Source organism: Babylonia areolata, chromosome 16, assembly GCF_041734735.1.
Source record: "Babylonia areolata isolate BAREFJ2019XMU chromosome 16, ASM4173473v1, whole genome shotgun sequence".
NCBI classification, from domain to species: Eukaryota; Metazoa; Mollusca; class Gastropoda; order Neogastropoda; family Buccinidae; genus Babylonia; species Babylonia areolata.
The window spans coordinates 27,408,164-27,436,074 of record NC_134891.1 but is presented as its reverse complement, the minus strand read 5'-3'; the positions used below and the strand labels follow the sequence as shown (position 1 = coordinate 27,436,074).

General features: G+C 41.5%; 1 protein-coding gene across 2 annotated transcripts; it reads left to right on the top strand.

The window, feature by feature from the left end:
• The first annotated feature begins 3,244 nt into the window (after nucleotides 1-3,244).
• Nucleotides 3,245-27,738, top strand: LOC143291278 (uncharacterized). Of its 2 annotated transcripts, none has more exons than XM_076601119.1 (12): nucleotides 3,245-3,314; nucleotides 4,200-4,462; nucleotides 6,344-6,572; nucleotides 9,173-9,456; nucleotides 12,266-12,322; nucleotides 13,883-14,012; nucleotides 14,352-14,470; nucleotides 16,565-16,609; nucleotides 20,156-20,629; nucleotides 23,199-23,296; nucleotides 25,313-25,459; nucleotides 27,564-27,738. In XM_076601119.1, the coding sequence occupies exons 2-12, from the start codon at nucleotides 4,213-4,215 to the stop codon at nucleotides 27,564-27,566; spliced, it is 1,836 nt and encodes a 611-aa protein (XP_076457234.1). In that variant the 5' UTR covers nucleotides 3,245-3,314; nucleotides 4,200-4,212; the 3' UTR covers nucleotides 27,567-27,738. The 2 variants fall into 2 exon arrangements, with proteins under 2 accessions (XP_076457234.1, XP_076457233.1); XM_076601118.1 differs by having other exon boundaries at nucleotides 3,274-3,371.
• Nucleotides 27,739-27,911: the final 173 nt, after the last annotated feature.

Here is a 27,911-nt window from a genome sequence, read left to right as displayed (position 1 = left end):
CCTTGCTTCTGTATTGCTTGGGTGGTGTTGACGTCTTTGCTTCTGTATTGCTTGGGTGGTGTTGACGTCTTTGCTTCTGTATTGCTTGGGTGGTGTTGACGTCTTTGCTTCTGTATTGCTTGGGTGGTGTTGACGTCTTTGCTTCTGTATTGCTTGGGTGGTGTTGACGTCTTTGCTTCTGTATTGCTTGGGTGGTGTTGACCTCTTTGCTTCTATTGCTTGGGTGGTGTTGACCTCCTTGCTTCCATTGCTTGGGTGGTGTTGACCTCCTTGCTTCTATTGCTTGGGTGGTGTTGACCTCTTTGAGGCTTCTGTATTGCTCGGGTGGTGTTGACCTCTTTGCTTCTATTGCTGGGTGGTGTTGACCTCTTTGCTTCTATATTGCTTGGGTGGTGTTGACCTCTTTGCTTCTATATTGCTTGGGTGGTGTTGACCTCTTTGAGGCTCCTGTATTGCTCGGGTGGTGTTGACCTCCTTGCTTCTATTCCTGGGTGGTGTTGACTTCTTTGAGGCTTCTGTATTGCTTGGTTGGTGTTGACCTCCTTGCTTCTGTATTGCTTGGGTGGTGTTGACCTCTTTGCTTCTATTGCTTGGGTGGTGTTAACCTCTTTGCTTCTATTGCTGGGTGGTGTTGACGTCTTTGCTTCTGTATTGCTTGGGTGGTGTTGACCTCTTTGAGGCTTCTGTATTGCTTGGGTGGTGTTGACGTCTTTGCTTCTGTATTGCTGGGTGGTGTTGACCTCTTTGCTTCTGTATTGCTTGGGTGGTGTTGACCTCTTTGAGGCTTCTGTATTGCTTGGGTGGTGTTGACGTCTTTGCTTCTGTATTGCTGGGTGGTGTTGCCCTCCTTGCTTCTGTATTGCTTGGGTGGTGTTGACGTCTTTGCTTCTGTATTGCTTGGGTGGTGTTGACCTCCTTGCTTCTATTGCTTGGGTGGTGTTGACCTCTTTGCTTCTATATTGCTTGGGTGGTGTTAACCTCTTTGCTTCTGTATTGCCTGGGTGGTGTTGACCTCTGGGTGATTTAGATCTTCTTGTTACAATTGATGGGTGGTATAGATCACATATTCTTCTATCTGAAGGCAGATGCATGGTGGTTTTAAAACAGAACGTAAAAGTACACCATGTACATGTTTGTAGTTGTCAGTCAAACGTGCAGTATTGTTTATAGATACACAACGCTTTTAATATGTGTGTGTATCCGTACATAAAAGATTAATGAATCAGTGCGCCTGCTCACCTTAATATTTGTATTTGTATTTGTATTCCTTTTTATCACAACACATTTCTCTGTGTGAAATTCGGGCTGTTCTCCCCAGGGAGAGCGCGTGGCTACACTACACAGCCACCTTTTCTTTTCTTTTTTTTTTTTTCTTTTTTTGCTGCGTGTAGTTCTATTTGCGAAGTGAATTTTCTACACAATTTTTGCCAGGAACAACCCTTTTGTTGCCGTGGTTGTTGTTTTATTATTATTATCATTATTATTATTATTATTATTATTATTACTTGACTTGACTTGACTTGACTTGATCAACGATTGAGGCTTATTTGCCTGTTCGTTGTTCCTACGACTTTGCGCATTTGTGGTTTGGTCACTGGTTTGTGAGTCCATTACTCTAGACAGGAAGGGGAGAACCTAGCTGGATGGTTCTCCCAATATTTGTCTAGCCTTGTCTTGAAGGAGTTCAGGGAAGGGGCGGTGACAACACTGTCTGGCAAGCTGTTCCATTACGTGTGCTAAGCGCATGCTGCACACGGAACCTCGGTTTATCGTTTCATCCGAACGACTGACTAGCGTCCAGACCACCACTCAAGGTCTAGTGGAGGGAGGGGGGAGAAAATATCGGCGGCTGAGCCGTGATTTGAACCAGATTCTTTCGCGTTACCTCTAGGCCATCACTCCGAACTAATACGAGTAATTGGTGCCCGGGGCCGCGGATATCATGGCGACTGGGCAGCGACGGCCAACTGACCACTCTCTAATCATCAGATGGAAAACCTTTTTCCTCATTAATATTCCACCATTCTTGTTGACAGACAGAAAGAAAGGAGTTCGGGATCGGGGGTGGGGGGTGGGGGAGATCGAGGCTTGTTAACTTGTGAGCCTGCCATATGATTGACTACTTATGATCTATTAATTTGTACTCAGTCGCACGGACGTCACAGTCATTAGGCGGCAATGGTCTGATTCCGACAGGTGCTTTTTGTCATGTGTCCCCTGCCGCCGTGCGTAGGAAGTGTGCATTTCGCAGAGCCCGGGCAGTGCCGAGTCGAATTATGGTCAGTTGCTGAGAGACTCATTGTACCATTACTTTTACTATTATACGAAACGTTCTTCACTGACCCACACGTGACACACCCATACACTACACAATCCCGGCATCCACTTATCCTCCCACGGAGGCACTCACACACACACACACACACACACACACACACACACACACACACACACACACTGACACACACACACACACACACACACACACACACACACCCCGTGACACGCACGCACGCACTGACTGGCGCACACACACACACACACACACACACACACACACACACACACTGACACACACACACCGTGCCACACACACACACACACACTGACACACACACACACCGTGCCACCCACCCACCCACCGGCACACAGTCACACACACACACACACACACACACACACACACACACACACACACACACACACACACACACACACACACACACACAACACCGTTCACACACGTTCAGAGTTTAATTTGGAGTCCAATATAGGCTCTTTGTTACAATTCTGCTGGTTGACTAGTTAGTTTATTTTATTTCGTTTATATTCTTTTCTTCTTCTTCTTCTTCTTTTAATACTTTTTTCCCCTCTTCTTTTCAGTTTAAAATGCTACTGAATTGAAGAGAGAGAAACAGGCAAAGCAGTGATGTTAAGCAAAAGAACGAACGAATGAACACACACACACACACACACACACACACACACACACACACACACACACACACACACACACCCGTGACACACGCGCGCGCGCGCACACACACACACACACACACACACTTACACACACAGACACACACACACACACACACACGCACACATACGCACACACACATACGCACTCAAAACACCCGCATAAAACGCCGATACCATAAATAGGGCACAAACAGTGCATCTGTACAGCTGCACTTGCACATATTTTATTATCCTGAAAAACGAAAATCCATCAGTTGGTACAATTCCCAAATGGTTTGATTTCGGCTAGTCTGGGTAACTTTGCCTGTATGTCTTTCACGCGGTTTGAAGTACAGGTACCTCCAACTAAAATATCGTGTTTTGATGGTTACAGTTTTGTCTGATTAATACGCGTAAGTCATACTGGGCACTCTTGTTTTATACGATATTTTAGCCATTGTTGCATCAAGTTAGGGACGCAATCATGCAGTTCAACACTGGCTAATAAATGCGACCACTTTCGTTTATCATATCAATTGTCACGGCATTTAGGCTACTAGTTTTAGGTTTTATCAGCCTTTGGCTGATCTGTTTTGACTTTAATTTTTTTATATGTATTTATTTTTTTAATTTTTAATCTTTATATGCGAGTGCGCAGTTACTAATGTTATGGGTAGCTTCCTATGGAGAAATTAACTTGGAATCCATAATCCTTCCAGTGTTCATCTGGTAAATTCTTAAAACTGTTATGTACCTGCAGTGACTGTTACTGGGCAGATTATTCCAGAAGTTAACAACCATGTTAGTAAAAAAGTGTGAGAAAAGGTTTGATTAGATGAATGTCTTCATTAGTTTTAGTGGGTGTCCCCTGGTATGATTACTGTCCTTCAGAGTGAAAAAATCGCTCATCTTTTTAAAAACTTATCAGTAAGCACTCTCAGCTTCCTTGTTATCCAAAAATAACCATGTCAGCTCATGTATGAAGAATGGGAAAGGGAGTGAGAGTGTGTGGGGGCGGGGACAGGGAGTGGGGGGTTGATGAGAAAGAGTGGTCATGAATGTTTTATGTAACGTAATATTTTTCTTTCATGTAAAGCGCCCTGAGCTCTTAGAAAGGGCGTTATATAAATGTACATTATTATTATTATTGTTGTTATTATTATTATTATATTCCTGCAAAAGAAAAACAAATGAAGTTAAATGAATTTGAACAGCCCACCTTTATTTTTCATCTTTTGCAGCCTCAGGTAAGAAATGGAAGGAGAGACTCTACAGACGCCAGGCACGACGATGGAAGAACAGTCAGTTGAGAGCGTTGCTGAAGCCACAGGTGCTGATGCCCAGATCATGGAAGTGGAAGAATCGGACGTGGATCCTCACACTGGGCAGGACGCTCCAGGAGAGACCAGCACTGAGGATGTTGAGGGTGGTGAAACTGTGCTGAATGACAGCAGTCCTGCGGAAGAGCAGCAGGAAGAGGCGGTAGTGGAAGGTGCATTGAAAGGTATGTTTCCATGCTGTGGTTCAGTACTCGCAGTAAGATATCTTGAAAATTTGCTTGCTTGCTCATGATACACTCCTTGTTTTGGGTTTGTTTGTTTTTTTTTTAGAGGTTTTTATAATAATAATAATAATGGTATTTATATAGCGCTGAATCTTGTGCAGAGACAAATCAAAGCGCTTTCGCACCAGTCATTCACACGCATGCATAACTCTAAAACTGTAGAAACCAAAGACAAGGGAGGGCAGGCAAGGGAGGGCAGGAAAGGGAGGCTATTTTGGGAAGAGGTGGGTTTTAAGGCCAAACTTGAAAGAGCTGAGTGTGGAGACTTGACGAAGTGAAAGAGGAAGTTCATTCCAATCGCAGGGTCCAGAGACAGAGAAAGAACGGCGTCCAGCAGTTGAGTGTTTAAATCTGGGTATGCGTAAACAGAGTGGATCCGAAGCCGATCGTAGTGAGCGAGGTGGAGTGTAGAGGCGAAGGCAGCCGCAGAGATAGGAAGGGGCAGTTTTGTGAATGCATCTATAACATAGAGTGCTGATCTTGTGCTTTATTCGGTGTGAGACAGGGAGCCAGTGGAGATGTTGCAAAAGAGGAGTGATGTGCTCAGATCTTTTCTTTCTGAGGACGAGTCGGGCAGCAGAGTTTTGTATGCGCTGAAGGGACTGAATGGATGAAGCAGGCAAACCAGACAATAGAGAGTTACAGTAGTCAAGGCAAGAGAGAATGAGAGGAACGAAGTATGGACGGTGACATACAGTTACATACAGGTCTACATTTTCTTTTCTTCACCCACATAGCTCAAATTCAGAACACTGACCACCTGCCACATCACCCAAAATTTGAAAGACAAGCATGCACCCAGTGTGTTTTGTTAATCGCACTGTATCCTTTGGATTTGAACACATTTTGTGGTTCAGTCAAATTCAGTGAAACAGTGTGCATGTTACTGCTGCAACTTGAACTGTAACCTTAATTTCTGTATCATGGCCTCACTGCACTGAAGTTGTATCTGAGCCGAGTGCTCGTAGTTGAGATTGTTTTTCTGAAGGGCGTTGGTTCCTTTTTGTTGTCACCCTCTTTATTTATTTCTTATTTTTAGTCGTGCTGGCGCATTTACTTTTTTTCCAGTTTTATTTTATTTTATTTATTTATTTATTTTTTTAGAATGCCTTTAAGTTTAACACTTTTTTTTTTCTATTACAGAACTTGATGTTTGGGCTCTTATGATGTAATCTTTTGTGTCTAGGATGGGTTAAAAAAAAAATCAGTGCTTGTTAGCAATTTTTGGTTTTGTGTGCTTGCTGTATATAGCAATAATTTTATAAAATGTAATTTTGAGTATTATGTATAATTGTTTATTTTCAACAGACTTTGACAGTTTTTGTTTTTGTTTTTGGTTTTTTTTGGTGTGATCCTCGGACTTTTTTCCTTCTAATCCCCTGATTAAGAATTATTTAAGTAATGGTCAGTGTTAGAGGGATGTCTTAGGTTTATGTGCATGAGTGTGATTGTATCTGTGCCTAATTTTCTTTTCCACTTCCAGATGGGTTATATATATATATATATATATATATATATAATATAATATAATATAATATATATATATATATATATACATATATATATATATATATTTTTTTTTTTTTTTTTTTTTTTTATACTTGTTTTTATTTTGTTATGTTTTATTCCGGTTCTATACTTCCAAGTCTTCTTTACTGTTAGTCTTTAGTAAGATGAAATTGGGTGGGGGAAAATATGGAGAAGATGATCTGAAGAAAATTTTCAGCCCACAGAAACAGCCCTGTAAGGCTGGCTAGCCTGTTCTGTGAGCACCAAAAGATCAGGATTTTTTTTTTGTTTTTTTTTTTTTGCTTGCTGCAGACATGTGGCGAATGCGGGTGTGCCCCATTATGTTCTGCGACATCTCCGGCCTGAGAGACGTCTTCCAGGTCCTGATCAAGAAGAGCAGCCTCTTTGAGTACCGCATGTCCCAGCACCTGGGCTCCCACCTGGAGACAGGTGCCTGGGAGAAAACTGTGGAGGACAAGGACATCCCCTGGCTGCCCAATGAGAAAGTCTACATCAAACCGCAGCAAGCAGCCACAGCGGGGTGAGTTTTCTGTGCGTCGTCATTGCCGTCGTTATTGCTGTTGATGCCCTGGTTGTCAACATCATCATCATCATCATTGCTGTCGTCTTTGTCATTGTTGTTGTCGTCGTCGTCGTCATTGTTGCAGTGAGTCACTGTTAATTGTCATCGTGGTCATCATCATCAGTGGTGTCGTCACTGTTATAGTCGTCATCATTAGCATTGCTGTTTGCCATCATCATCAGCTTCAATACTGTCCTTGCAATGATTGCTGTCGTCGTCATTATCAACGTCATGATCATCAGTGTTGTCAGCTTCATGTAAATAATGCTGTATGACATAAAATGTAAAGTGCTGAAATAATTTGTTTATTTAAAAAAAAAAAAAAAAAAAAAAAAAAAAATATATATATATATATATATATATATAAACACAAAAAAAATATGAGACAGCAGTTGGTTGTTTGCTTGTTCCTTTTGAAAGTTGGACATTTGGTAGGTTTTTATCAAAAGAGAACTTGTCATTTTTATTTATTCACATTAGTTTCATGTACAGGTTGGGTCTGTAAAAATAGTAAGAAGCCATCATGATGCAGGTGACCAAAGTTTTGAGCAGCAGACAGCATGTCATTTTCACATGATGGTGTGCAGTATGATTAATAATATATGCAGATGCTCAGTATACCAGTGCTCAGTTTCAGAGCACTGTGAATTCTATTACAGTGTTATTTAATGTCAGTATGACAAAGAAACAGGTGTATTTTAAGAATGTGCAAAAGACGAAAATAGTACATACAGTCCAGACTTAAAGCTGCATTCTCAGCACGTGTTTTTTGCTGCATTTGACTAGCTGCAAATGAATGCTTGAATTTGGCTCTTGATTTGGAGGAGGCAAGTGGATCTTCTCAGATGAAGGAGAGTGTTGGATCTTCTCAGGTGAAGGAGAGTGTTGGATCTTCTCAGGTGAAGGAAAGGAAGGGGTGGATCTTCTCAGGTGAAGGAAAGGGGTGGATCTTCTCAGGTGAAGGAATGGGGGTGGACCTTCTCAAATGAAGGAAAGGGGTAGATCTTCTCAGGTGAAGGAAAGGAAGGGGTGGATCTTCTCAGGTGAAGGAAAGGGGTGGATCTTCTCAGGTGAAGGAAAGGAAGGGGTGGATCTTCTCAGGTGAAGGAAAGGGGTGGATCTTCTCAGGTGAAGGAATGGGGGTGGACCTTCTCAAATGAAGGAAAGGGGTAGATCTTCTCAGGTGAAGGAAAGGAAGGGGTGGATCTTCTCAGGTGAAGGAAAGGGGTGGATCTTCTCAGGTGAAGGAATGGGGGTGGACCTTCTCAAATGAAGGAAAGGGGTAGATCTTCTCAGGTGAAGGAAAGGAAGGGGTGGATCTTCTCAGGTGAAGGAAAGGGGTGGATCTTCTCAGGTGAAGGAAAGGAAGGGGTGGATCTTCTCAGGTGAAGGAAAGGGGTGGATCTTCTCAGGTGAAGGAAAGGAAGGAAAGGGGTAGATCTTCTCAGGTGAAGGAAAAGGGTTTGGATCTACTCAGGTGAAAGAAAAGGGTGGATCATCTCAGGTGAAGGAAATGGGGTGGATTTTTGGATCTTCTCATGTGAAGGAAAAGGGCTTGGATCTTCTCAGGTGAAGGAAAGGGGTAGATCTTCTCAGATGAAGGAGGGGGTGGATCTTCTCAGATGAAGGAAAGGGGTGGATCTTCTCATGTGAAGGAAAAGGGCTTGGATCTTCTCAGGTGAAGGAAAGGGGTGGATCTCAGATGAAGGAAAGGGGTGGATCTTCTCAGGTGAAGGAAAGAAAGAAAGGGGGTGGATCTTCTCAGGTGAAGGAAAGGGAGTGGATCTTCTCAGATGAAGGAAAAGGGTGGATCTTCTCAGGTGAAGGAGGGGGTGGATCTTCTCAGGTGAAGGAAAGGGGTGGCTCTTCTCAGGTGAAGGAAAGAGGTGGATGTTATCAGGTGAAGGAAAGGGGGTGGATCTTCTCAGGTGAAGGAAAAGGGTGGATTTTTGGATCTTCTCAGCTGAAGGAAAGGGGTGGATCTTCTCATGTGAAGGAAAGGGGTAGATCTTCTCAGATGAAGGAGGGGGTGGATCTTCTCAGCTGAAGGAAAGGGGTGGATCTTCTCAGGTGAAGGAAAGGGGTAGATCTTCTCAGGTGAAGGAGGGGGTGGATCTTCTCAGGTGAAGGAAAGGGGATGGACCTTCTCAGGTGAAGGAAAGGGGATGGACCTTCTCAGGTGAAGGAAATGTGTGGATCTTCTCAGGTGAAAGAAAGAAAGAAAGGGGGTGGACCTTCTCAGGTGAAGGAAATGTGTGGATCTTCTCAGGTGAAAGAAAGAAAGAAAGGGGGTGGACCTTCTCAGGTGAAGGAAAGGGGATGGACCTTCTCAGGTGAAGGAAATGTGTGGATCTTCTCAGGTGAAGGAAATGTGTGGCTCTTCTCAGGTGAAGGAAAGAAAGAAAGGGGGTGGACCTTCTCAGGTGAAGGAAGGGGGTGGATCTTCTCAGGTGAAGGAAAGGGGATGGACCTTCTCAGGTGAAGGAATGGGGATGGACCTTCTGGCCCAGTGGGACCGGCTGAGTGGGACTGACAAGCACTTGCTTCTTCGTTTCCAGGATGATGGAGATGAACGTGACTGACAGCAGCTTGGTGGATGTCATGAAGATCATTCGCGAGGCCAACTTTTCCAAAAAGAACAGACTTCGCTTTGAGCTGAAGAACCTTTCTACGCAGGAGGTCAGTCCGAAACCAGCGAAAACGGAGGGAGAGACGAAAGAGACTGAAGATGGGGCGCAGACTGAGGCAGAGGTAGAGAAGAAAGAGGAGGAGGAGGAGAAGGTGGAGGAAGAAGGCACAAAACCTACAGTGATAAAACCAGAGGAGGGGCCTGGTATGCAAGGTAAGCTGCCACTTCCCCCCTAAAAAGAGAAAAAAAGGAGAAAGAAAGAAAAAAAAGAGAAAAAAAAAGAGAAAAAAAAAAAACACCCAAAAAACTGTCATCATTTTCGGATTATGCTGATAATATTAAACTAAAGGTAGATATGTGTATTGCCAAGGCTAACATCTGGCTACTTATAGTTGATCAAATCAAAGCAGCATCAAAGTGCTGATAAATGAATGACTTTGTCAGAAGGAAACTGTTTCTCTGGTTTCTGTTTCATTAAGTGATACCTGTGGATACTGTGAATTTTATTTCATGCTGATATCATAGTAGTATTATCATACTTATTTGTTTATTCATTGGTTTTATTTCTTCACTTCCTGTTTTTTTTTAACAAGTTATTTGATATTGATGACAATACGGTTCATCAGCTGACTACCGGTAGTCAAAACTGAAGTACAACATGTGAGCACAGTATAAGCTTTAAGATTGTTGATGCTTTTTTTTTTTTTTTTTTTTTTTGTCTTTGCTTGTATTGTAATTATGTGTACAGTCACAGAACAATTAAAAGATTATTTGAACCAACTGTTACATGAAGCATCTTTTGGGAGACTGTCCAGGGTATTCCGAGACAGATTACCTCACTTTCATTTCGTCGTTTCATGTTTTATCTTGTTTTATTTAATAATGTATTCATTTTGTTTATGTCAGTTACATTTCATTTATTTTAATGCTTTATGCAGACCTAGAGTAGGTTCTCAAGGCTCAAACAAGGCATTGTGTTTATATGCTGGATAGACATCTGCCTTAAAAAAAAAATTAGAGCAGATGTAGTGTAGCATATGTATATATATATATAACGTAGAGTGATGGCCTAGAGGTAACACGTCCGCCTAGGAAGCGAGAGAATCTGAGTGCACCAGTTCAAATCACAGCCCAGCCGCCGATATCTTCTCCCACTCCACTATACCTTGAGTGATGGTCTGGATGCTAGTCATTTGGATGAGACGATAAACCAAGGTCCAGTGTGCAGCTTGCACTTAGCACACTTAAAAGAACCCACGGCAACTAAAGGATTGTTCCTGGCAAAATTCAGTCCACTTCTACAGGAAAAACAAATAAAACTGCATGCAGGAAAAAATACAAAAAAATGGGTGGCGCTGTGTAGTGTAGCGACGCGGTCTCCCTGGGGAGAGCAGCCTGAATTTCACACAGAGAAATCTGTTGTGACAAAAAGAGAAATACAAATACAATATTGTGGATTAGTCTGCCTGCTTTAACACCTTGAAATTGAAACTGTTCCGTCTTTGACCAGTGTCAGTTTTTCAAAGCAATGTTTGCCAGAAGAATATTCAACATCTGCTTCTCGATATCATTCTGATGCTTTAATGAATGTTCATTTCCCAAGAATCAGTCAAACGTTAGCTATTTCTGTGCTCTTTCTTATCTTCACGCACCATTTTCTACCAAGTTCACAAACATGTTGTCACAATCCTAAAATCAAGGGAAGCAAGCAAGACGTTCACCAGGACTTGAACTTTGACAAAGTTTAAAATAGCTGATTTTTATTGGATATGTTGAATGAATTGTGCATTACCAGTGTTGAGAGAAATTAAGAAAGTATGTTGGTGACAGATCAGAATGTCAGTTTTGACAGGAATCTCCAAAATATTGTCTTTTGCAATTAGACCATAGGGTATTTTGACGTGAGTCTGTTTGCAAAGAAAGTTGCACAGTCACTGAGCACTCTCAAAAGGGTGTGCTTGTGTGTGGTGTAGGGTGTGTGTGTTTAAAGGTGTTCATGTGTGTGTCTGTATGTGTGATCAAAACCAACAACGGTCTGGTGCGATGTTCCAATAATATGCTATGTGTAATAAGTTGAAAACCTGCTTCTGTTTTAATTGTCCAAGTGTACTCAAACAGACTGCCTGTTTGCATTTCTTCACAGGCATCCCTGCTATTTCAAAAAAGAAGTAGACAAACTTTTCCTGGTGCAACCAATCGGAGAAAGCCTTCAAAAACAGAAGAGCCTCATTTGATAATTGTACCTGTTGTCTGTACAATACATATATGTTGAGCTGGTTGCTTTGACTGGATTATTTACAATTAGGCCAACCTTCCCTATTATTATAACACACGAAAGAAGGGAAAATGAAGCGTCTGATTCTGAATTGTTAAGGAAGGTCAGATAGAAAGGGACATAATTAACGATAGTCGTGGTAGGTTATGGGAAGGGCCATAGTTAATGATAGTCCTGGTAGGTTATTGAAAGAGTCATAGTTAATGATACTCAAGTTAATGAAAGGGACCTAGTCAGCTATACTCAAGGTTTGTTAATGATAGGGAAATGGTCACATTCAGACATTGTTAATGATACTCATGGTAGGTTATTGAAAGAGACATTGTTAATTAATGATACTCTGGTAGGTTATTGAAAGAGACATTGTTCATTAATGATACTCATGGTAGGTTATTGAAAGAGACATTGTTAATTAATGATACTCGTGGTAGGTTATTGAAAGAGACATTGTTAATTAATGATACTCGTGGTAGGTTATTGAAAGAGACATTGTTAATTAATGATACTCATGGCAGTTTATTGACAGAGACAGTTAATGATACTCAAAAAGGTTATTGAAAGAGACACAATTAATGAAAGTCATGGTAAATTATTGAAAGGGTCGCAGTTAATGATGGTCATGGTAGGTTATTGAAAGGAACATTGTTAATTAATTATACTCTTGGTAGGCTTCTGACACATTGCTTGTAAGTACCTAAGGTAATAGTAAAAAATGTTTATTTAAGGATCCTGTTGTTTGTTGTGCAGTCAACTTTGCAGTCCGTTTAAAACCAGTGAAGCCACCTGCATTCAGACATGAAGACGGTAATTGTTTTTTTTTTTTCATCTTGCATTTCTCCTTTCATCATCTTTCTTTTTTTTTTTTTTCGTTCCATTTTTGGCATATGTTTGTTGACAAAGAGAATGTCTGTTCATCTTGCTTTGTTGATGCATGTATGTGTGTGTCCATGTTAAACCTCCGGGCCGCTCCTCCCTACAGGTAGTGGTTTCATTTGCTGTTTTTGAAATGTGTGAAAAAGTAATATGGTGGTGGTGGTTTTGTTGTTGTTGCTGTTTTTTTCTTTTTTCCCCCAGATATTTGTAAAACGCACGCACTCACTCACCATGTTAAACTTTACTGGCTTCGAATTTAACTTATTTTTGGAGTGCCAGTCGGGCGCAGTGGACAAAACATTTGAGTGCCCAGTTGTGGGTTTGGGTGCCAGCATAATAAAATGAAATAAAATCGCCCTTCGTTTCAACGGTGTGCCAAGGAAAGTCTTTCTGCCAGGCTTCATTGTACATACGTTGGCGCTATGATTTGTACTCCTGCTGTTTGTTCTCTTTGTCATCCTGAGCTTTCATCTCTGTTTCGGGAGCCTTTCTCTTAACATTGAAGATGGGAAACGCGCCATGAATGTCAACATCCGATAGTGTGTGCGCAAAGATGCTGCTCTGCGAAGCGAGCTGCAGCAGACGACACTTTGCATTTCGATCGACTGCTTGATGGGCGCAATAGCCAAGTGGTTAAAGCGTTGGACTCTCAGTCTAAGGGTCCCGGGTTCGAATCACGGTGGCGGCGCCTGGTGGGTAAAGGGTCTCCCAGGTCAACATATGTGCAGACCTGCTAGTGCCTGAACCCCCTTAGTGTGTATATGCAAGCAGAAGATCAAATACGCACGTTAAAGATCCTGTAATCCATGTCAGCATTCGGTGGGTTATGGAAACAAGAACATACCCAGCATGCACACCCCCGAAAATGGAGTATGGCTGCCTACATGGCGGGGTAAAAACGGTCATACACGTAAAAGCCTACTCGTGTGCATACGAGTGAACACAGAAGAAGAAGAAGAAGATCGACTGCTTTCTAGGTGTGTCTTTTAATTAGTTTTCGTTCGCCTCTATCAGTTTTTGAGTGCCAAACTGGGCACTCTCAACAGAAAATTTGTGTGCCTCAGCCAACTTTTTGTAGCATTTGCACCCGGGCACCTGCTAAATTCGAACCCTGCTTTATTATTCCATGTACGGCCCTGTGTTGTTGTCTGTTCAAATGACCCCGAGTTTTTGTAAAGCACTTAGAGCTTGGTTTTCGACCGAGGATAGGCGCTATATAACTATCCATATCATTCCACAGTTTGTGGATAATGCTGTACCGACTGACTGAGACTCCTCCAGAGCATAGTCTGTGCTTTGTTTCTTACCAGTGGTTCAGCACCGCTTGTTCATTGATTCTGTGATAGATAAGGTCAGTGTTTAGTATTTTGCGATAAAACCTCATTTCCATGGCTAGGATTTTTCTGCTATCCAAATCCACTTGTGTGAGGGTCTGTTTTTTCACCTTAGTGTTCAACTGAAACTCTGACTCCTTGTGTGGTCAACATCCAGGTTACACCTTACAGCCGGAAGACAACCAGATCTTTCTCAGCAAAGTGCCAGAGGAAGTTCCAGACAACGTCCTGCAGGCCATCATGTTGTCAGAAATGGTGCATCGGAAGAAAGCAGAAGATGGCACATGGTCAGTTTCTTTTTATTTTATTTATTCTTTTTTTTGGAGGGGGGGGTGGAGGGGTGTTGTTTGTTTTCTTAAAGTTACTGGGCAAAGATAGCATTTAATCAAAAAAGGGGTACCAGTTTTTCTACACAGCTAGTGCAAGACTGCTGTACAGTTGACGCTGAGAATGAATTTTGTACCTCAGGTGTGGGTCTTTGATCACTTTCACCAGTTTCACATTTGTTCAGGATTTGAGGTGTAGCTTTCATTGTTTATTATTATATTTTCTAAATTTCACTAAGAAGACAAACAGTTCTTTTTTTTAGAAATGTTTTTTAAAAAAATGTCTTGTCTGGATTTCAGCACTGCCACGTTCCAGGTAAGTTCTCCCTTGGGTGCTCAGGTGTACATGGAACTCTTTGAGGGAATTCTGGTCAACTACAAAGATGTCGAGATGTCAACGACTCTGGGAAAACTTTATGGTAAGGATATGTGTCTGTAATCAGTGTCGCTAGATTCATAGGCATCCAACAATGTTGGGATACTGTGGAGTTGAGCTGTGCTGTGGGTGGTGGTTTGAAACAGTGTTTGGTGTGGCTTGGTAGGCCAGTTTGGGAGGGACAGTTTCTCTCACACTGCGCACAGGTGAAGTCTGACGCTGGTCTGTCTGTCCGTCTGTCTGTCTGTCTGATTTTGGGTCTTTCTCTTCAGCCTCTTTGCCTTGGAATACTGTCAGCTACTCCGAAAAAAAAAAAAATTGATGGTAGTGTTGTTGTTATTTTTGAATGGGCAGGAATCACTTGGTTCATGAAGGCTTTGCCACATTCAAAAAAAGGATATATTATTTTCAAATTTTGGCGGTATAGGATTTACTTTACAAGACTGCTTCTGATGGCGCAGACTAGTTTGACTACAGTGTATCACACTTTACACAATTTTATAATCTACCGCACTTATGCTTGAATTATTATACTCAGAAATGATACACATGTATGATTTTGTGACTTTTATTTATTCTTTCTTCTTCTTTTCTTTTATATATATATATATATATATATATATATATATATATATATATATATATAGTTTCAGCCTTCCCACTGCTCATTGTCAAATGGGCCAATAGACACTCCACATTCTGAAACATTATTGACCAATCAGATGCCTAGTATTCAGAAGGTCTCAAAATGAAATTGACAGCATGTGAAAAGTAAAGTTACACTTACAGCTTTTGTCAGAGGTCATGTTTTACTTCAGATTTCAGTATGGCAAATCAGGCATTGGTCTATTTTTCTGATATATATATATATATAGATCATTCATGTCCCATCTGTCTGTCATGTTACTGTCTCATGCTTTCTTCACACAGATGTCATCATCTGTCCGTCATGTTACTGTCTCATGCTTTCTTCACACAGATGTCATCATCTGTCTGTCATGTTACTGTCTCCTGCTTTCTTCACACAGATGTCATCATCTGTCCGTCATGTTACTGTCTCATGCTTTCTTCACACAGATGTCATCATCTGTCTGTCATGTTACTGTCTCATGCTTTCTTCACACAGATGTCATCATCTGTCTGTCATGTTACTGTCTCATGCTTTCTTCACACAGATGTCATCATCTGTCCGTCATGTTGCTGTCTCATGCTTTCTTGGCACAGATGTCATCATCTGTCTGAAATGTTACTGTCTCATGCTTTTTTCGCACAGATGTCATCATCTGTCTGTCATGTTACTGTCTCATGCTTTCTTCGCACAGATGTCATCATCTGTCCGTCATGTCACTGTCTCATGCTTTCTTCGCACAGATGTCATCATCTGTCTGTCATGTTACTGTCTCATGCTTACTTCGCACAGATGTCATCATCTGTCTGTCATGTTACTGTCTCATGCTTTCTTCGCACAGATGTCATCATCTGTCTGAAATGTTGCTGTCTCATGCTTTCTTGGCACAGATGTCATCATCTGTCTGAAATGTTACTGTCTCATGCTTTCTTCGCACAGATGTCATCATCTGTCATGTTACTGTCATGCTTTCTTCACACAGATGTCATCATCTGTCTGTCATGTTACTGTCTCCTGCTTTCTTCACACAGATGTCATCATCTGTCCGTCATGTTACTGTCTCATGCTTTCTTCACACAGATGTCATCATCTGTCTGTCAAGTTACTGTCTCCTGCTTTCTTCACACAGATGTCATCATCTGTCTGTCATGTTACTGTCTCATGCTTTCTTCACACAGATGTCATCATCTGTCTGTCATGTTACTGTCTCATGCTTTCTTCACACAGATGTCATCATCTGTCTGTCATGTTACTGTCTCATGCTTTCTTCGCACAGATGTCATCATCTGTCATGTTACTGTCTCCTGCTTTCTTGGCACAGATGTCATCATCTGTCCGTCATGTTGCTGTCTCATGCTTTCTTCACACAGATGTCATCATCTGTCATGTTACTGTCTCATGCTTTCTTCACACAGATGTCATCATCTGTCATGTTACTGTCTCATGCTTTCTTCACACAGATGTCATCATCTGTCTGTCATGTTACTGTCTCATGCTTTCTTCACACAGATGCGAAGAAGAAACACGCTGACTATGAGCAAGAGAGAAGAGAAGGTAAGCGGAGTTTGCATTTGACATTGAAACATTTCTTGTGTGTCTCTCTCTCTATTTTCAATTCTGAATGGGTGATGAAGCCAGCTAAAACAGAATTGGTTCATCTTGTTAACAAAGAGACATTTAACTCACTCCGGATGAATAGTTCTCTCCCTTGCTTTTCCCTACAGACGACCCATTTGTTAGGGTTAAGAAAAAAAAATCACAAAAAATACAAAACATAAAAAATAACTGAATGAAACTCACTGTACTTGACTTACTGACCCCTCTCCTCACGTCGTGTGAACGCCCACCCCCGTCCCTCTTCACTGCTCTCAGAAGCTGAATCACTATTAGTACCGACTTGCTGGTAGCTTTCTTCACTGCAGACACTTTATTCAATGTCTTCATCATCCTCGTCGATGTCGAAACCTTCAGTTTGAAGCATTTCAATCACTTCAGCAGCGGTGAAAATCGCTGTTGTGATCTAGTTTGCTCCAAAAATTTCCACTTGTGTCGCCTGCGACGCCATTTTCAATACATATGCAGATTAGCTTGTCGTGTGGGGTCCTGAACTCGCTGGCTCGGTGTGGAGTGTGTTGTTACAGAATCTCATGAAGAAACTTTCCATTCGACCCTTGACACGTTCACAATGCCCGGTGTAGCTGCGATTGTTATGCTACCCCATGAGGAAAACGCAGAAAAATTTTTAATTGTCGAAACCGTCATAGCGTTCCGTCGTCCGGAGTGAGTTAACCCCTTGATTGCCTGTTTTGTTAAATTTCCAGAGCTCTTGGAGCCTTCTCTGATGCCTGTCTCCTCCAGATTAGCATATTTCATCAAATATTTGTGTGTGTTTTGGAAGGGGGGAGAACCACTGACTGATGTCGATTGGCTAATAATAAAATAATGATGGTATTTATATAGCGCTGAATCTTGTGCAGAGACAAATCTAAGCGCTTTCACACCAGTCATTCACACGCATGCATAACTCTAAAACTGAAGAAACTGAAGACAGTGAAGAGGTAGGGGAGAGAGGCTATCTTGTGAAGAGGTGGGTTTTATGGCCAGACTTGAAAGAGCTGAGTGCGGAGACCTGATGAAGCAAAAGAGGAAGTTCATTCCAAACGCAAGGTCCAGAGACAGAGAAAGAACAGCGTCCAACAGTGGAATGTTTGAATCTGGGTATGTGTAAACAGAGTGGATCCGAAGCCGATCGTAAAGAGCAAGATGGAATGTAGTGGTGAAGGCAGCCACAAAGATAGGAAGGGGCAGATTTGTGAATACATTTATAACATTAGAGTGCTGATCTTATACTTTATTCTGTGTGAGACAGGGAGCCAATGGAGATGTTGCAAAATAGGAGTGATATGCTCTGATCTTTTCTTTCTGAGGACGAGTTGGGCAGCAGAGCTTTGTATGCGCTGAAGGGACTAAATGGATGAAGCAGGCAAACCAGACAATAGGGAGTTACAGTAGTCAAGGCGAGAGAGAATGAGAGAAATGACAAGTCTAGATGTTGCATCGGTGGACAGATATTTCTGAATGGAACTGATGCGTCGCAATTGACAGTAGCAGGATTGACATGTCTGACTGATAAATTTTTTGCATGGACAGTGTGTTGTCAAGGACAACACCAAGGTTCCTGACTGAGCTGGAAAGAGGGATGGATGTACTGCCAAGTTGATTTTGTCAGCTGTGATGGAAGAGAGTTTTTGTTTAGTTCCTGTGATCATGGTTTCGGTTTTGTCTGCGTTCTGTAACTAATTTAGAGTCATCCAGTTTTTAATGTCCAGGAAGCATTCAGATGTTTCTTGCAAGAACGAGGACAAATTTTCAGGGGTATCACTCGTCTGAAGTTGAGTGTCATCAGCATAGGAATGATGACTAACATTGTGGTGGTTGATAATTTCAGCAAGAGGAGCAGTGTATAGTGTGAAGAGAACTGGGCCTAAAACAGATCCCTGTGGGACTCCGTGTTTGATTTTAACATGTTCAGACTGGAAATTATCGACGATGACAGACTGGAATCGATCAGTGAGATAAGATTTGAACCAGTTGAGAACAGTGCCATTGATGCCAAACGTAAAATAAAGATGGGAAAGAAGGATTGAATGGTCTGTCGTGTCAAAGGCGGCTGACAAGTCTCAGGAAAGGTTCTTCATAAAAGTGATTTGCTTCCCTTTTCCAGCTCCCTGAGAAAATAGTTCTCGTGAAATTGTCTTTTCTCTCCTCGAGAATTGAAACTAGCCTTCTTCAGTATGGCAACTCCACGCCTTCCAGCCCTTTTCAAGGAAGTCAGCGGTGGACGTGCTCGAGGAAATTATGTATGATGATACTGAGAAAGATAAATTTGATAAAAAAGAGACTGAGACTGATTGCTCCCTTTTTTTTTTTTTTTTTCCCGTGTCTTAGTTCTTGTGAGTTTATGTACAAAATATTCACCAAATATATAAATGTGTACTAATTGAAAAAAACAAACAAATTAAAAACCACCTTAACGAATAGCAGTGTGTTTCCTTTTGTTTTATTTCCTAGTGAAAATACACATTATACATCAGACTGTGTAATTGCATGCATAAATTCTCACAAATAGAGAAGCTACAGCAGTTTTTGTGTACTTAGTACTGACGCAGCTTTTTTTTTTTTCCTCTGCATACTGCTGACCTCAAAGAGTGTTGGCCGTCAGATGTTATATGTTCTTTAGTAGACAGGTGCACTCCTGCACTGCTTTGCACAGTGTGAACACAGGTATATGTAATCTTTGGGATATGTAGATAAAGTCGTTTTGTGGTTTTGTTGGGGTTTTTTTCCCAAATGAAACATGCACTGTTTGCCACAGAAAACACATTGAATAATTATAATCTTTGGGATGCAGTTGAAGTCATTATGTGGTGGTGTTTGTTTCTTTCAAATGAAACATGCTCTGTTTCCCACAGAAAACACATTGTATAGTTATAATTTTGGGTTATACAGTTAAAGACATGCTGTGGTGGTGTTCAGTTGTTGTTGGTTTATTGACTCACTTGTGTAAACAAAGTGAGTATGTTTTAACTCAGTGTTCGGTTGTCTGTGTGTGTGTCCGTGTGTGTGTCTGTGTGTCCGTGGTAAACTTTAACATTGACATTTTCTCTGCAAATACTTTGTCAGTTGACACCAAATTTGGCATAAAAATAGGAAAAATTCAGTTCTTTCCAGTCATGTTCTTTAAAACAATATTGCACCTCTGGGATGGGCACAAAAAAATAAAAAAGAAGCCTAATTATATGCAAACTGCTTTTACTGTAATATTTATATTTTTTGTATTCTCTAAACTTGGCACTTTGACCTCTTATTCCGACACAACAACAAGAGGAGTCATTATTATCATTTTTTGTTCAAACAGGAACTTCTTTTGCTAAGCATGGATTTTTATTTATTTTGCAAACATTTTGATGCAGATAGTAAAAAAGGGAAATTTCTCTGTAATTAATGCTAGGGGACTTAATTTATCACAAGTGAGTCTTGAAGGCCTTGCCTCTCTTGTTTGTTTATTTGTTTATTTATTTATTTATTTTCTGTTAACAGCCAATGAAAAGGTGATGAAGGGTGTCAAACGGAAACCGGACAGCCCCGCCTTCAGCGCCACAAACGCCAAGAAGGCGCGGGAGGAGCCACAGCTGGAGCCTGTGGCCCAGATGTGGATGAACCGGAGGCAAGCGCCCAGCCCCCGGAGCCGGACCCAGCGGGCCAGGGCGTGGGCCCAGAGAGGGGCAGCATCAGCTGCCACCAGAGCGGGACTGGCGGGGAGAGGAGCCCCCAACAGAGGAAGGGGGGTGGCGGCCCGTGGAGGAGGAGGAAGAGGGGGAGGGGTGGGCAGAGGGGCACCACCTCCGGGTGGGCGGGGGGCGGCGGTGGTGGGGAGGGGGGGAGTGATCAGAAGCCGAGTGTTCATGAGAGGAGGAAGAGGGACGAGAGGAGTACCACCAGCGAGAGGAGGAAGGGGACTATTGGGAGCGCCACCAGGGAGTGGAGGCCGAGAAGCACCACCACCACGCAGGGGTAGGTGTGCCACACTGACATTAATTATAATAATAATAGGTTATTTCTATTGCGTCTTTCATTGAAGTATAGTGATGCTTAAGGAACATCACATGAGTAAAATATAACAGAATAGGAACACTCTACACAAAAATCGCAACCACCTTGGCGGATTTATATGTGGGAGGGATTTGTGATCATTATTGACATGTTTCTGACTTTACTGTGTATCGCTATGTGTGTGTGTTTGTGTGTGTGTGCATATCTGGTTTTTGAAATGCAGAGTGGGCCAAGTCTAAAGAAGAGAAGTTCCAGGGGGAAAAAAAATTCTTCTTTTTCTTTTGGTCTGTATGTATTTAGATAGATATAGATATATCAGTCTATGTTGCAATGACACCCAAGTGCAAAATAGCTTCAATATGGGTTTCACTTCAGATTTCTGGCCGTTGTAAGGACATTTGATAAAATGAATAGACTGTGTCAACTCACTCTGGACGGCAAGTTTTCTCCCTTGCTTTTCCCCACCGACAGCCCATTTGTAAGGATTTGGAAAAAAAATTACAAAAAATACAAAACACAGAATAAGAAAATGAAACTTTCAGAACTGGTCTATTACGTGTGTGGCTGTTACATAAAAAAAAAAAATTAAAAAAAAAAAAATTCTCATCTCATTTTTACAGTTTTGCCATTACGTAGAAAATAATGCCAATTTTCCACCCCAAATCACCATACCCTTGCTTGCTTTCTACACATAATTCACTTTCTTCTTCATCATCATCCACCTCTTCGATGTCTACCCCTTCAGTTTGTAGCATTTCAAGTACTTTAGCAATACTAAAACATTGCCGTCGCTGCCTTGTTCACTCCTCAACATTTTGAGAAGAACCCGCTTCAGACGCCATTTTGCTAACAGGCTGACACACGAGCAGGCGACCGGTCAGTGACTTCAGCATGTGTGCGAGACAGGCTACACATTACAGGCTGGCCAATCATACCATTTGGTTGTGGAGTGACCCAGAATAGCGCACTGTGGTTGGCTAATCACAAAATCATGTGTACAGCGTGTGATGGATTTTTATTCTTGGAAAATGCTATTCCATACCATCGTTCGAATCCGAGCACATTTTATATAGGAATGCTCATGCATTCCGTCATCTGGAGCGAGTTAAAAACATGGTGGGCTTCTGATAAAACCAATGGATACATATTTGTGTCCCCCATGCTTTGAAAAAGGAAAGGACGTACATCTTGTTCATTGAGTGGGTCCCTTGGATGTTCTAAAAATTTCTAGGACAAACACATACAGAGCTTTAGAGCTTCAGTTTGACACTGAGATCCAATCTGCTATGAGGAAGAGTTGTTTCCCTTTGCCTGCTGAAGGTTCCCCTCCTTCCCTCCCCTTCCCTTGCTTCCCTATTATTCCTTTCTTTTAATCACTGTTTCCACGTGAAAATGCAAGCAACGTTTCTTGTCTGAGAGTGATGCATGTGTCCATTTGTTGGGCCAGAAACCAAGATGAATGTGACTAAAAGATATACCTGCCTTTGTTTGCGTGGCAGTGCATATTTTAGGTGTTGGGAGTGACCTTCTGAAGGTAGTCTAAGACCCCCTAAAATTATGGTAACAGTCTTGTGGATTCCCAAGATGTTTTAATTATCAGAAGTCCTGGCCTTTGAAATGGATTCTCCCCTGGCTGTCAAAGCGACATTTTGATGTCATGATTGGCAATCCAAAATAGGAGTGATGGCCTAGAGGTAACGCGTCCGCCTAGGAAGCAAGAGAATCTGAGCGCGCTGGTTCGAATCACGGTTCAGCCGCCGATATTTTCTCCCCCTCTACTAAACCTTGAGTGGTGGTCTGGACGCTAGTCATTCGGATGAGACGATAAACTGAGGTCCCGTGTGCAGCATGCACTTAGCGCACGTAAAAGAACCCACGGCAACAAAAGGGTTGTTCCTGGCAAAATTCTGTAGAAAAATCCACATCGATAGGAAAAACAAATAAAACTGCATGCAGGAAAAAATACAAAAAAATGGGTGGCGCTGTAGTGTAGCGACGTGCTCTCCCTGGGGAGAGCAGCCCGAATTTCACACAGAGAAATCTGATGTGATAAAAAGAAATACAATACAATACAATTGTTGCAGGGATATATTGATGTAATTAATAGCTGTCCCAAACTTTTGAAATGGATTCTCCCCTGAGTTTTACAAGAATGTCTTGCTGTGACGAATGACTGTCTCAAACCTTTGATTCTTTCCTGGCTGTTGAAAGGATATTTTGAGGTAATGAATACCTCTCCCAAATCTTTGAGATGAATTCTCCCCAAGGTGTTAAAAGGATGCTTTGATGCAATGAATGGCCATCCAGAATCTTTGAAATGGGTTCTTTCCTGGCTGTTGAAAGGATATTTTGATGCAATAAATACCTTTCCCAAACCTTTACGATAGATTCTATCCTGGCTGCTTTAACATGTATATATATCCCAAACTAATGATTTTCTTCTGGCAGTCACATGGATTTTTTTTTTTTTTTTTTTTTTACTTAATAAACAGCTGTCCCAAACTTTTGAAACAGATTTTGGTTGTTGCAGAGTTGACCAGTCCAAGAGGTTGGGGTGGGTACCATGAGATGGATGACCGACATGCCCCAAGGAGATCCACAGGGAGAGAGATGGACATGATGCAAGAGGTGAGGGGGCATGCCTGCAGTCCTGGCAACACTCTCACACACATATGTATACATATCGATGCACACAGACACATACACATACACTTCTGTGCACATTGACACGCACACACACTCACACATTCTTGATCACACAACATAAATGCCTGTGTGCGAACGCACACACACATTCTCGCTCATGCAATACCATTATTCATGCCAGCATTAATTCTTTGCCTGTCTCACATATCTGGACACAATTTGTTTCTCACCCTCTCTCCTTGATTCTCATAAACTTGGGGAAATTAATGTTTAAGTAACAGTAAATGTTTTGACTGAGAGAGTTTTTCCTGCTAGCCTTCTTTATAAGCCTTATAGCCTTATATTCTTTCATGGAAACAAGGGGAATTGGGGGAAAAAAAGTGAAAAAAAAAAGACAATTTGACAAAAAACAAGAACACCAGAGAATCGACAGACAGACAGAAAATACGAAAAAACTTATGAAGAGCACGGGTACTGGAGTCATGATGGCTGCCGGAAAAAGAGGGCACTGGTCAGGGGGGCAAAGGGGAGGTTACCTACTTCCGGGAGGTTATCGGCCGTAGTTACTTTCGTTTTCTTCACATAGGCGGATAGTAGTTTGCACAGGACAGGAATGTCAGACCCCTGCCGGAGTCTGCACTAGTGGGTCACGGTAATGTTACTTAAACGTAATTTTGGATAGAAAATTTCCTCAAAAAAAAGAGCGAGAGAGATAGAGAAAGTGATGAACTGACAACATTGCAGAATGGACAGGAAAACCATTTTCAGAGACCCAGGCTTTGACACACGACAGACAAGACATTGAAGAATCTGGTGAACCATTGTATTGTAGGGTGCCCCCGTGAACAGTTCAGGGTGAAAAAGACGACTGTGAACGTGTGTAAATTGAAGACTGTCAAGTCTGCAGCTTTGCATTGTTCACTGTGTTCAAAGTCAAACCGCAGAGTAGGCAAATAAATGAAACTGTGGGCGTTGTGGCAGAATCGATAAGGCGTTTGACTTCTGATAATAATAGTAATAATAATGGTATTTATATAGCGCTGGATCTTGTGCAGAGACAAATCAAAGCGCTTTCGCACCAGTCATTCACACGCATGCATAACTCTAAAACTGTAGAAACTAAAGACAAGGACAGGCAGGCAAGGGAGGCTATTTTGGGAAGAGGTGGGTTTTAAGGCCAGACTTGAAAGAGCTGAGTGTGGAGACTTGACGAAGCGAAAGAGGAAGTTCATTCCAATCGCAAGGTCCAGAAACAGAGAAAGAACGGCGGCCAGCAGTCAAGTGTTTGAATCTGGGTATGCATAAACAGAGTGAATCTGAAGCCGATCGTAGTGAGCGAGACGGAGTGTGGAGGTGAAGGCAGCTGCAGAGATAGGAAGGGGCAGTTTTGTGAATGCATCTATAACACAGAGTGCTGATCTTGTACTTTATTCGGTGTGAGACAGGGAGCCAGTGGAGATGTTGCAAAAGAGGAGTGATCCAGTGATAAAGGTTCGATCCCCTGTTTCAGCCTTGTGTTGTGTCTTTGGGAAAGACACTTTGGTTTTCCTCACATGGGCCAGGTGTGAATGGGTTCCTGACTTTGGTTGGGGAAGGTTAATACGGTGGAAGGGGAGGATTAGGCTGCGCTTCCTGTGCCAAGACCTTGACACAGTGGATATGAATTGACTGTACTGATGGCCGTAAAAGTGTGCTATGGATCTTTAACCTTTTGGCATATGAATGAAACCGTATATACGCAAACAAAAATATGACTGCCAGGTTTGAGGTCTGTCACTTCCTTTTTTTTTTTTCCCAGTAATGTCATTTATGCTATCTCTTTTCCAACACCTTTGGCTCAAAATAGTTGCACAACATTGAACATAATTGAAAGGTCATTTCATTTCACACTTTCTTTTCCTCTTGATGTACGAGCGCAAAACTGATGGCAGAAACTTTTTTCCATATGTAGCATTATTATGACGTGAGAGTGTCGGTTAGAGTGGGTGCTGTTTCCAGATGGCGCTATACGATGCTATGGACTCGGGGTACCGGAACGACCGCTTCGCCCACAGGAGCGGCTATGACCATAGGACAGATTTCTACGACCAACAGTATCATGACAGATACGACAGAGAGTTTATGCCGCCTACGAGAAGAAGATGGGTATGTATGATGATTATCTGGAGGAAAAAAACCAACAAACCAGTATGTATAACAGAAATTTCATAATTAAGTTAAAATTCAGATTTACATTCAAAAGATGACCATCCCTAAGTTTATCAGTACTCTTGACAGTCTGTATAATTATTTTTTAACTGTTCACTTCATTGATAAATCTTTTTTTTAACTGTTGTAAGTCACCAAGACAGTGTTGCTGTAGTAACTAAAATATAACAAGAAGGCCCTGAACAGTTGGACTGTACACTGTAAAATGTCTGTAGAAGAGGCAGATTGTAGTTTGAAAAACACGAAAAATTACATCTTTAATCAGAGTTGTTTTTGACTCACTTGTGTAAACAAAGTGAGTCTATGTTTTAACCCGGTGTTCGGTTGTCTGTGTGCGTGTGTGTGTGTGTCTGTGTGTCCGTGGTAAACTTTAACATTGACATTTTCTCTGCAAATACTTTGTCAGTTGACACCAAATTTGGCATAAAAATAGGAAAAATTCAGTTCTTTCCAGTCATCTTGTTTAAAACAATATTGCACCTCTGGGATGGGCACAAAAAAAATAAAAAAAAGAAGCCTAATTATATGCAAACTGCATTTACTGTTATATTTATATTTTTTGTATTCTCTAAACTTGGCACTTTGACTCTTATTCTGACACAACAACAAGAGGAGTCATTATTATCATTTTTTGTTCAAACAGGAACTTCTTTTGCTAAGCATGGAATTTTTATTTATTTTGCAAACGTTTTGGTGCAGATAGTAAAAAAGGGAAATTACTCTGTAATTAATGCTAGGGGACTTAATTTATCACAAGTGAGTCTTGAAGGCCTTGCCTCTCTTGTTTATATTATATTCATATTTAAAAAAAATATTTCTCTTATGTTTGCTTTTTTTACCCCTCCATATTTTCCTTTTCTTACTCTAGGTAAATATTTAGCATTATTACAAAGATGAGTTTGATTTGGTGGTCAGTTTTGTAAAGTAATGAAATGAGTAATTATTTGAGAGTTCCCAACGTCTAGGCGAACAAAAGTCCATGCTTTGGGGGGGGGGGGGGGGGGGGTGCCCAAAAAACCCTGTGTTTAATCAAGAAACAAAAACAAAGCCACATATAAGTGTGCACAAAGACGTATGCAATAGAATTACTACACAGACTGAGAGATTGTGATATGAAGAGCAAGACGTGGAGTTTGAACACGGCTGCAGAAAAAAAGCAACAAAAAAACAAACAACAGAAGACCACACAGGTCTGGACATTTAATTTTCATCAATTAGACTGGCTTTGTTTTTCTTCATCTTTCTTTAATTTTGTGTGTGTGTGTGTGTGTGTGTGGAAGCAAAATCTTCAGTACTGTAGGTGTTGTGAAAGGTATGAAAATTCCAAGACTTTTGCCAGAACATGCAGGGTAAAACATTTTATTTCCTCGACGTTTCCAGCCTTGGAAATGGTCTTCCTGTTTTCCCCAAGATGAGGATGATGATGATGACTGTTGTTTATTGTCCAGTCACACTTACTGGTGATTGTAGACATTTTGTTAGAATATCGATTTTCACATTTGAGTGTAATCGCTAAAGAGAGAGGGGGGGCGAGGGCAACGAATGGTGAGTTAGGGGAACTGGGTAGCTGGAGGGTGGAATTTGAAATTATTTAATTTTAGCCCGATCGCCCAATCGAGCTATATAATTATGTGACCTGGTTGGAGACATAATTTGACAAAAAACAAGAACGCCAGAGAATCGACAGACAGACAGAAAATACAAAAAAAAACCTTAGCCGTATCAAGAGCACAGAAACAGGAGTCATGATGGCTGCCAGAAAAAGAGGGCGCTAGTCAGGGGGGCAAAAGGGAGGTTACCTACTTCCAGGAGGTTATCGGCCGTAGCTACTTTCGTTTTCTCCACATAGGCGGATAGTAGTTTGCACAGGTGGGTCATGGTTAAGTATGTGTAATTAAATGATTATTTAAGTACAATTACAGAATTACAATTACAGTCTTTTTCCAAGACTTTTTTTTCCCCCCAGATTTCCATGATTCTCTTGGAACCCTTTTACTGGACAACACACCTGCATGACTCATTGTCACTTCTCTGTTTTCAGTGAGGAGAGCTGATATTGACAGTGCAGCCAGATCAGATGGCAAGCCCGAGTTATTCATGTGTTCCAGAGATCTACGTTGATAACATGGGGACTTTCCGGTTGTTTCCAAGCTCCAGTTGGGAAAACATACATTGCTTGACATCTTTGTCAGATCTTGTGTTGCCCTTTTTTTTTTCTTTTTTTTTAAAAAAGAGAGTGAGTGGGGTGGCAGGGGAGGGTTAAATCAGTTGATTTTTTTTTTCCAGTTAATGTTGTGTTTTATGCATTTTTTTTCTTTTTATCATATAATACAAGTGACATGTTTTCGAACTGTGTGTGCTTTTCACTGTGTGCTTTTGTCAACTCTTT